Genomic DNA, 10835 nt, shown 5'->3' with positions numbered 1-10835 from the left:
CGGCTGCAGCTCCCTGCTGCAGCCACCGGGGACTGTCCAAATCATCAAAACTGAATATTTTCTGGAGATTTGGAGAGCTTTGAATTGATTCGGACCTTTTTAATTGGTCCCCTGATTTGATTCGGACTTGGAGATTCGGCCACTGAATTGGGCCAAATCTCCGAATCAAATCACCACCCGAAGCTTAGCGCAGCCCTGCTGAATAGTATGTCAACGGTCATGACAGGTGATTGACTTGCCCTCTGCTGTCATGATGCATACCTGAATGACGGGCCATGGAAGCTTCATGGCTCTTTCTCATCCCACCGCTGCCATTTCCTGCACCTACAGTGGCAGCACTGCACAATAAGCCAGCCTCACTTGAAAGTCCAGATCAAAATTTAGCTAATCTACTAAATCTCAGTATCAGTTGACTTTATTTTGTATTCCATTGCACTTTCTCTAAGCAGCACTTGAAATGCTAAAATTGACAAACTGCAAATTGAGCCCATGTCAGATCCTTAAATATCTTTTGAAGCGTTATCCCTGCAAAGTTCTTCGGATATCTTGACATTTATGGCAGTATCTCCTTTGGAACCTGAATAAATTCTTGGTCTCCAAGTTACCGAATGCCATCGCTTTAAGTATGCATTGAATAAAGTTATAGAATTTCCTCCCTGTCAAACACTGTTCAAACTGAAAGTCTTGTAAATGTTCCATTTAAACAGGGGGAGAAGCCGGTAGTATTAATTGTTGCATATGAGCCAACAATATTTTTTTCGTGTATCTGTTTAAAATGTTCTGCCTTTAACTTCATTAGGGTATCCCCCTGTCTCTTACTGTAGAGGGTGGAGAATAGTGCTGCAGTGCCCTTCTCGGTTTCTTTATTTTTACCTCTCTCCTGTATGTTTTCTGGTAGGCTGCTGGGCTCTTGTGCATTGTTTTGCATGGCAACTTGATGATTTTATACTTAAGATCTTTGTGCCTAGCTTTCCCCCCTCCTCTCCCCACCCCGTACCAACTCAAGTTTATTATTAAAAACACCTTTTTATTTTTATACTTGCAATGACGCATCTTCTTTTTGCAGGAAAACAAAAAAGAACAAACAGAAAAGTAAGTATTTTTTTTTTTTATTCATAGACATAATATTTAGTGTATGATGCAAGCTTCTCATCTGCCATAGCTCTCACTTCTGCAGGCATATGATAATTGATGGGTGTTGAGGATCCCAACTAAGCTTATGGAAGACCAGCTCTCTTATCTCGGACTCTTCTTAGCATGGGGGTGTCTCGGTATGCCAGGGTCAGGCCCTCTGTAAATTTTTAAATGAAGGCAGTGCCTGCACAAACAGGTCTGAAATCAGTTTTTACTCTTTCTATGATTAAGTAAAACTGGATGTTGAATATTTTATCCCCAGTGGAGCACCTGGGAGGTGGAGTATAGTAAGGCTGCTCGAGCATATCTCCAGGGGAACATGTTATACAGCAACCTGCAGTGTTTCTTTGCCTGCATTTTAGGGTAGTATATGTACCAGGCAGTCGGTTTCAATGTGTATATCTATATCTAAAACTGGAAGCTAAAACTTCCCTATGCTGTTCATAATCAGGGTGGAGAAAAATCAACTATTTTTTAGAAATAAAAATTAAATCAGATTTTTAAAAAAACTTAATCATTTTTAAATATTTTTTGTTAAATTGCTTTTTGCTTAACCTTATAAAGATGGCTTTAGTTTAAACTATGTTAAAGCTCAAAGATATCATCATGGATTAGGGATTATAACTTCTAATTATATGCTATTTGAGATGATATATTTATGTAGCCTTTTTAGAAAAGTTTTATAAATAGGTTGCAACAGGCCATGGACTACATTAGGGGCCCAATCTTACAGGGTTCCCGGAGGTTTCTCTAGATTGATAAAGATTAAACAAAACTACTCTGCTCAGTGGGACTCAGTGCTCAGTCTAGAAGATCCCAGTAAGCATCTCTGTGATGCTTAGTTTCAGCTCTCAAACTGTTGGTGTGTGTCTCCAGAGATCACATCCTCGTTAACAGCAGTATATGGAGATGAGAGAACAGACTTGCATGCTAGGACTGCGAAATTTTGCTGCCAGTTTTGCTCTGATTCGTTTTGCAGTCGAAACGGCAAAATTGAAACGAAACAGATATGGTCAAAACAGCCTCGAAACAAAACAAGGCAAGTTGAAACGTTTCGACCCTGTTTTGACATTTTGCCCATAGGCTGTTTCAACCTCCCCCATTATAGCCTATAACTTTATCATTTCTGGCCTGACTTTGAAACCTGCAGGAATGGTAGCCCCTTCTGAGGGCATGAAGCCTGCCATGTTTCAAGGAAATAGGTGCAGGGCATTTGGGGAAATGGCACCCCAAAATCATGAAAGAAAAACTCATGTCACGTGTATCTGTTAAGCCACAGCGGGGTCAAAACTTCAGGCATGCTAGCCCCTGCTGAGGCCACAAAGCCTGCCAAGTTTCGTGGAGATAAGTGCGGCGGTTTGGGGGAAACTGCACCTCAAGCTGCGGACAAGCAAAACTCATGCCGTGTGTGTGTGTTGTGTTAAGGCACAGGGGAGTGAAATCTGCAGGCCTGCTAGCCTCTGAGGCCACAAAGCCTGCCAGCTGTCAAGGAGAAGGGTGCAGGGGGGTTCTGGGGCCCTGCACCCCTAGCTGCTGACAGGCAAAACTCGTGACATGGGTGCTTGTGCAACTGACTGCCTGTCTTGGTGCAGAGGGGGGTGAAAACAACAGGCCTGCTAGCCCCTGCTGCAGCCATGGTGCTGGCTACAAAGGACCAACTCACAGAATCATCATAAAATTCCAGTTATTAGATGGATGCAAAAGTCAGATCATAAATCTTGGGGCTGACACCACTCGCACAAACTCGCGGTAGCTAGCTATGAATACTAAGCACTGGTGTCAAGATATAGCTATCCCCAAGTGCTGGAGTCCACCGTCGATGGCCAGTCGAGGCTTCTTTCAGTGCAATGTTGCTTCGGAAGGGGGTCGCCAGCTGGTCCTTCTGACTGGACCGGCAGGGTGCTGGTGAGGTCAAAGACGGTGCCATTGGGGGTCATTCTTCACTGCTTTTCATCCCTCTTTGGCAGACTTTGGTGGGTAACTCCCCAATTCTCGGGCTTACCCGATCCAGGGGTCGTTAACCTTGTGGGACGTCCCCCTTGGTGGCTGCTGGATGGCAGCTGTCAGCCCCGGGGGTCACATCTGTGAGTACGTGCAGTCTCGGGAGTCTGTTGATGAATTGTGATTAATTCACTGCCGTGAGAAATAGGGCTCTGGGAGCGGTTGATCGGGTGGTATTCAGTCCCAAGAGTCAGTTTCATTAGTTCAAACCGGGGCTTCTGTACCTCTTTACCATGAAGTTTGAAGGCTCTGTATTGATTCTTTCCTCTTAGTCTGTGGTTTGGTAGGTCTTAATCCTTGCTCCTTAACTCATTACTGTAGGTAGCTCCTGTGTTACAATCATCCCTGAGTGAATCATGATTCATTGCGTAACACAGTAGCTAGTTACCATAACAAGTTAATGAGCAAGGATTAACACCTAGGAAACCACAGGCTAAGGAGAGGAAAGAAACAATACAGAGCCTTCAAACTTCACGGTTTAAGGTGCAGAAGCCCCAGTTTGAACTAATGAATGCTGGAGACCAACTCTTGGGACTGAATACCCCCAATCAACTGTTCCCAGAGCCCTATTCATTACAGCAGAATTAACCAAAATTCGTCAACGGACTCCCAAAACTGCACATACTTGTGGACATGACCCCTGGGGCTGACAGCTGCCATCTAGCAGCCACCAAGGGGGACGTCCCATGAGGTCAGTGACCCCTGTATTGGGTAAGCCCGAGACTTTGACTCCCCAAATCTGCCAGAGAGGGATAAAAGGCAGTGAAGAACGACCCCCAATGGCACCCTCTCTGACTTCACCAGCACCCTGCCAGTCCAGCCAGAAGGACCAGCCAGCGATCCCCTTCTGAAGCAACATCGCACTGAAAGAAGCCTCGACTGGCCATCGACGGCGGACTCCAGCGCTTGGGGGATAGCTGTATCTTGACACCGATGCTTAGTGCTCATAGCTACCTAGCGTGTGTGTGTGTGCGCGCGCGCACATCAGCCCCCAGGTTTATGATCTGACTTTTGTATCCATCTAATAAACTAGAATTTTATGATGATCCTATGAGTTGGTCCTTTGTAGCCAACATCGTGGCCACAGCAGGGGCTAGCAGGCCCCCCTTGCCCCAAGACCGAGAGTCAGTCAGTTGCCCAAGCACCCATGTCACGAGCTTTGCCTGTCAGCAGCTAGAGGTGCAGGGTCCCAGGCCCCCCCTGCACTTATCTCCTTGACAGCTGGCAGGCTTCATGGCCTCAGCAGGGGCTAGCAGGCCTGCAGTCTTCACCCCCCTGTGCCTTAACACATACATGTGACATGAGTTTTTTTGCTTTCAAGATTTTGGGGTGCAGTTTCTCTGAACCCCCTGCACCTATCTCCTTGAAACTTGGCAGGCTTTGTGCTCTCAGAAGGGGCTACCATTCCTGCAGGCTTCATCAAAATCAAGCCAGGAATGACAAAGTTATAGGCTGTTTCGACCTTCCCTATTATAGCCTATGGGCGAAATGTTGAAACCGGGTCAAAATGGTGAAATGTTTTCCTGGAATGGACCAGCTGTTTCAACTCGAAACAAAATTTGAAACGGGACACTGTCCCGCCGAACTGGAACGCTGCCGTTTCGCACAGCCCTGTTGCTTACCTACCTGTCGGCCCTCCTGTCTCTGCAAGTTAGTGTACAAACAATCGAGTCCTTGCCTTTCTCTAAAGGTGCAAGGTTTCAAGAAGTTAAATGAATAAAGGCTATCAAACAATAAGAATGCATTTTTGGTAGGAAAAAAATGATTAAATCAAGGCTTCCTAACCAGTGAATTAAATCATAATTTAAATTGATTTGATTGAAATCAAATCTACTCTGTTCATAATGCTTAAGTTAAAGGAGTAAAGGCTTTAAAGAAAATCATTCTTTTTTTTTTTTTCTCTAAAAGTGAAAGAAGTTCATCAAAGTTTTGAGAAGAACCTGGGTATATGTGTGAAAATTAATATTCAAAGGGAGACTTGTTTGTAAGCTGACTTATTTTATACATGCGCTGACAATATGACTATATTTTGCATAGCTCCTGGAATTGGGGAAGGAAGCAGTAGCAGTGAGACTCCCCAGCCTCCTAGGAAGAAAAGGGCTCGAGTAGACCCCACAGTTGAAAGTGTAAGTTCCTTCAAACATTCAATGTATTGCCATTTTAAAACTGGATTTCGGCTTTTGGGCAAGAAGTTTGTTCTCACGTGTGTGTGTGTGTGTGTGTGCGCGTGTGTTTTTTAAATTTTGATTTTTTCCCTGTTGAAGTCTGCAGCTTTTGTCCGCTTTATTCCTGTGATCTCAGATGTGACAGACAGGGCAATTCATGGAACAAATGTTGGGTGTTTGTTTTAACTAAACTGATTTTAGAAAAACGTAAGGGTGCAAATTAGAGGTATTTCAAACTCCTTTTACTTGGCTCCTTGTTTTCCCTTCAGGTCTGGTAGGGTCTGATCGGCATCATAACTCTTTGACACACTCTGGTACCTTAGCAGTCTGTTGATGAAGGCTGACAGTTGGGAATATCTGATCTTTTGTATTTTAGTATATGCCTGGTGCCTGCTGACCAGCTAAACCAGTGAGTTAAGAAGTAGCAGTTATAAGAACTAATTGCAGAAATGCAAAACCTGTTGTAACTTTGATCAAGCTGATTTGTTGTAAGCTGATCAACTCTATTGCCTGCTCCCTTCCCCTCCCCTCCCCTTCTCCCCCTGCCACTGAATGATGCTGGTCTCATGAAGATAATTGCATCTGTTTTAATACTCCCTGCGTCATACTTATTGATGAAGGAGCCAGAAACTTAATGATAAATTAAAACTTCTATATGGTCACTGATATCTTTACTCAGACTTTATAACTTGGAAAAGTTGCACTTGTTCACCAGGACAGTGAAAATTGATGTTGGTGAGGCTTCCATGCTTAAACCCTGGCTTGGGACTGAACCCTCTGGGGTCCTGTAAGCTCCACATGAGTGCTAGTTGTGGTTCTCAGTCCAGTTTGGGGGCCTCAGTTTTGCAAGTATGTGAAAACAGCACAAGCAAACAAATTTATTTCCTTCTTCTGGTGGAATCAAATTTACCTACCATAATACAGACAGTAAACTTCTTCCATAAGACTAGCCAATTGCCTGTCAAGAATGACAGACAGATGAGGACAGTGGCTCATGTCTGGTCCCCTCCCCATGGGTTGGGAACCGTTCCCCTCCCTTCTGGTCTGGGCCTGCACGCCCACCCCTCAACGCTGCACCTCTGGAGAAGCTGCCCGGGCTCAGATTGTCTCGCTGGGGCCCTGGCTGGGCCGGGTTGTGGGGCAATTGGAGCCCAGCGGCTCATCCAGGGGTGTGGCACAGGGGGGGGGCACCTTGGCCCCCGGTCTGTGCACAGGGCAAGGGCAGACTGCAGCTGCAGGCTGCACTCAGCCTCTGCTCTGTGCCTCCCTGCCACTGCTTTGACAGCGACATGGTGCAGTGTCATGCGAGTCCTGCCACTGGGCGTGCTGGGTAGCAAGGCACATAGTGCTGCGCTGCACTGCTGTCTCTGTATCAGTAGCGAGACGGGGAGCAGAGACTGAGAGCAGCCCACAGCTGCAGTCCGCCCTTGCCCCATGCACAGACCAGGGGGGCCACGGGCCTCCTACTCCTTGGCTCCCTGACGCTGCACACCTGGAGGAGCTGCTGGGACTCTGACCTGGCCCACCTGGGGCCCCAGTCACTGTGAACGGGGCCCTGGCTGGGCCCAGTCGGGGGCAATTGGAACCCAGGGGCGGGGGGATGTGCCCCCGCTGCCGTGGCTCCCTCGCAGTGCGTGCAGCGGCGGGAGCTGCCTGCCCACAGCCCTGGAGGAGCTGCCAGGCTCCCATCGCCTCACGACCCAGCCCAATCTGGGCGCAGCCACTTATGCCCCCAGCCCCACTACCCCTCCTCCCGCTCCCCTCCCTCCGGGCATGCACAGTTGGCCCAGAGTGTGACAGACTAAGACTTTTATTATACTTGAATGTTGAAGCCATTGTAGCATTCTGTGTAGCATACCTGCCAGAAATGGCTTTTCTTCAGTAGTTAACACTGAATTTCCAGATCTCGTTCTCCACACAGTTGTTTTACTTCTGGCAGGAAAAAGCAAGCATATGGAGGAGAATGCCCTAATGCATATATGTATGAGTATTTATTCATAGTTGTGAATATGTTGCAGGCTAAAATTTGGGAGCTTTGAGGCTTTTTTTCCTCTCACAATACTACTACTTATGTATGTCATAAATAATGGAAAAATTCTTAAATGCACACAGATGGAAACGGTTTTAATTTAAAATCTATGCAAGTGGTCTTTAATGAAATAAGGGTTTTTTGGTTTTTTTGTATTTTGGGCGGAGGGGTGTTGATTGGCCACGACCAGTTAGCTTGGCAATTTTGTCCTCTTTATCTTGTGAAAGATATTAGATATGTGCCTGGAGACCGAGTCTAAACTGAGCTTGTAGAACGTTCTGTAACGCACGTAACTGGAAATACCTATTTAAGATTGACTTCTCTTGCTGTTGAATTGAGGGTTGTAAGCATGAATTCATGGGCAGTTAATTGGAAATAATGCTCCCAGCTACAAAAGCTTTAAGTATATATGTTAACAAATGAAACGAGCAGAGTGCTATAGTATAGTTTCTGGGACAGTGGGTTCTGGTTACTGTCAAGGTAAGTGGAACTGAACAGTCTTTCACTTAGTCTGAGAACTTGAAGTGACAGTAGCAGCTGCATAGTTGTAAGTTTTTGTTCGGGAAAGCAATTACTCTGCCTGGGTGTAATAAGCTAAGAAGAGAGGATGACTTTTTTTTTCCCCCCCCCCTTTTAGGAAGAAACATTTATGAACAGAGTTGAAGTAAAGGTTAAAATTCCAGAAGAGCTGAAACCATGGCTTGTTGATGACTGGGATTTGATCACAAGGCAAAAACAGGTACATTTTGTAAATGTTACCTTCTTGCTGTAAGTGCATTCAGTGACATTGCTCCATTATGCCTTGCTGGAGGAGACATCAGTTTGTGACTCTTTAATAGTTAACACTGAACTTCCAGATCTTGTTCTTCACATAGTTGTTTTCCTTCTGGCAGGAAAAAACAAGCATATGGAGGAGAATGCCCTAATGCATATATGTACGAGTATTTATTCATAGTTGTGAACATGTTGCAGGCTAAAATTTGCCTTCGCATGTCCTTTTTGAATCTAGATGCCCACTAGATTCTGCCCGTAGTTCATCTGTGGGTACCACAGCCCAGCACAGCTGCTTGTAATTTTCCTGAATAGATTCTAGTGTGTGGACTCCAGCTGGCACAAACTAAATGTTAACTTGCCCTTTTTAAACTCTTATTAGCCATAGGTGTGGTATCACTCTGTGTGTATTTCTTGGGTTTGATATACTGTAATACACAGTTTGCTCTAATGGACAGAAAAGGTTGGTCCATAGCAATACTTCCTTATTGATGTTGATGACATTTCGCATGTTTAAATTTCAGGACAGAGAAGGAGTTGAGATCTTGCCAAAAGCCTAGGGTGTAGCACAAAAAAACAGCTCTCTAAGCAGGGAGGCTCTGTGGAAACCACCTCTGGTGTACCTGTGCAGGTTACTGTTAATCCTTGTTCTTCGCTGTTTAAATCCAAAATAAGCTTTCATACTAATTGTCTAGGTAAATTAAACGTTGCTTGTTTTTTCTCCTGTAATAGACTACAGTCTAGCTCTCTTTCAGTCCAGGGCCTTTTAATGAATTGTGACTAGTTTCACGTGCTGAAACCTTAGTTAATAAAACTGACAAGAATCTTATGGAGTGATAGAAACCTTGTGAATGACTCATTTTCTGGTAAATTGATTGGCTTGTTCTGATGTAAGCACGGGATGTCACTTCTCATTCCTGTCATAGACCATAGTTTTGCTCCTGCAGCTGCCGCGCAGCCAAGGCTCCCTTTGAAACCAGTGGAGGTGGGGGGTGTCTCCCCTTGTCTACTTGCTTTTGAAAACCTGCGTGACACTAAGGCAAAGGAGCAGTAACTGTAACTTTAGTGACATGGAACTTGGGTTTTCCCCAGCAAGCTTGCTTCAGTACTGGTATCCTGCACAGCTCTAGCTGTGTTCTAGCTCTGGGGACTTAACAGTCCAAGAAGATCCAAAAAGTATAGCTTGCTTTTAATGTTAAATTACTAAATTCCATCTTGATCAAGTTGAGATTTCAGTCCTGATGGGGAACTGAGAATGAGAAGTACTTGCTGTACTGCTTCACCTTGCAGTAAATTAAGGCTAGTTGTCCAGGTGCAGGAAAGTGGCTTGATGCATATATAAGATAAAAGTAGGGTCCACAGTCTGCAAGCACAGCCTGGGTAAAGAGGTGATGAGTCCTTAACATATGTAAGGAACAGAAAGGGGAATATATATTGACTTGCTGGTCACACAGTGCAAGCCTTGGCTGCTAACGTATTTAGAAAATCATACTTGAAAGATTAAGGTTCAATATGTAAAAGTGTCATAATACTCCCTATACAATACTCCACCATCTCCTTGGAGTGGAAGTCTGCCATACCTAGCCATCATGTACTTTTTTGCTCTATTCTTGTGTCTTTTAGGCTACTGCTGTATGTTGAGTGGTTTTTAAGAGATCTGCTTAAACAATAAAATGAGTTGGTTGGGGTTTTTGTTTTTGTTTTAAAGCCTAAAAACATGAGAGGACAAAGGGGGCAATGTAGGAAAGGTTGGCTATAATTTGATACTGTCAGTCATGAGGCACATGCACATTTTACTGGAGTATCTCCCAATAACAAATTCCATGAGCCACTAAACGTTTCTGAAGAAATCTTTTTCTTTGTGTTTCCTTGTCTCTGTCATAAGTGGCATGCTGATTTATAAATATTATCTGCAGAAGTGTGATTGCTTGCATTAGTCCAGCTATACTTTCTTTCCTAGCTCTTTTATCTTCCTGCCAAGAAGAATGTTGATTCAATTTTAGAGGATTACGCAAACTACAAGAAATCACGAGGAAACACTGATAACAAGTAAGTGTGAGCCCCCCCTTTAAAAGAAAAAAAAAAAAAGGGGGGGGGGGGGGGGATGGACTCTGCTGGGCATGTCTGGGCCATTTAAAATGAGTGTTTGCTGCTGTTATGATTGCTGTATTCTCCCTCTGGATGGATCCTAGAAAGTTAAGAGTGGGAAGGGACCTCAGGAGGTCGCATCTCCTCGTGGTGCTCTGGTGTGGTGCCAGAGGACTGGAAAAGGGCCAGTGTGGTCCCCATTTTCAAAAAAGGGAGGAAGGAGGACCCAGGAAATTATAGGCCTGTTAGTCTTACCTAGGTCCTGGGGGAGCTCTTTGAGAAAATTTATCCAGGTGCACATCTGCAAGGAGCAAGCAAGGGAGGTTATGCTTAGGGGCAACCAACATGGGTTCATTCGAGGCAGGTCTGGTCAGACCAACCTGATGGCCTTCTACGACGAGGTCACAAAAGCCCTGGACGCAGGTGTCGCGGTGGATGTAGTCTTTCTGGACTTTAGGAAGGCCTTCAATACTGTCTCTTACCCCATTCTCGTTTAAAAAATTAGGAGATTGTGGTGTCAATGCCTATGCAGTGAGATGGGTCACCAGTTGGCTGGAGGTCAGCATCCAGAGAGTGGTGGTGGACAGGTCATGTTTGACCTGGAGGGATGTGGGCAGTAGGGTCCCCCAGGGCTCGGTCCTCGGGCC

The 10835-nt window shown here is 45.2% G+C and overlaps 1 protein-coding gene across 6 annotated transcripts in view; it reads left to right on the top strand.

Moving 5' to 3' along the window:
- Window positions 1-10835, top strand: part of MORF4L1 (mortality factor 4 like 1) — a 39170-nt gene that overhangs the window by 18207 nt on the left and 10128 nt on the right. For all 6 annotated transcript variants that reach the window (XM_014524081.2, XM_025214213.1, XM_025214212.1 and 3 more), the window contains 4 exons: window positions 1067-1092; window positions 5173-5261; window positions 7967-8068; window positions 10061-10149. In XM_014524081.2, the coding sequence (XP_014379567.1) occupies window positions 1067-1092; window positions 5173-5261; window positions 7967-8068; window positions 10061-10149 (306 nt within the window). The remainder of the gene's footprint in view (window positions 1-1066; window positions 1093-5172; window positions 5262-7966; window positions 8069-10060; window positions 10150-10835) is intronic.

Source organism: Alligator sinensis, unplaced genomic scaffold (genome assembly GCF_000455745.1).
Source record: "Alligator sinensis unplaced genomic scaffold, ASM45574v1 scaffold334_1, whole genome shotgun sequence".
NCBI classification, from domain to species: domain Eukaryota; kingdom Metazoa; phylum Chordata; order Crocodylia; family Alligatoridae; genus Alligator; species Alligator sinensis.
The sequence above is the reverse complement of the archived record's forward strand: the minus strand, read 5'-3'. Positions and strand labels throughout refer to the sequence as shown.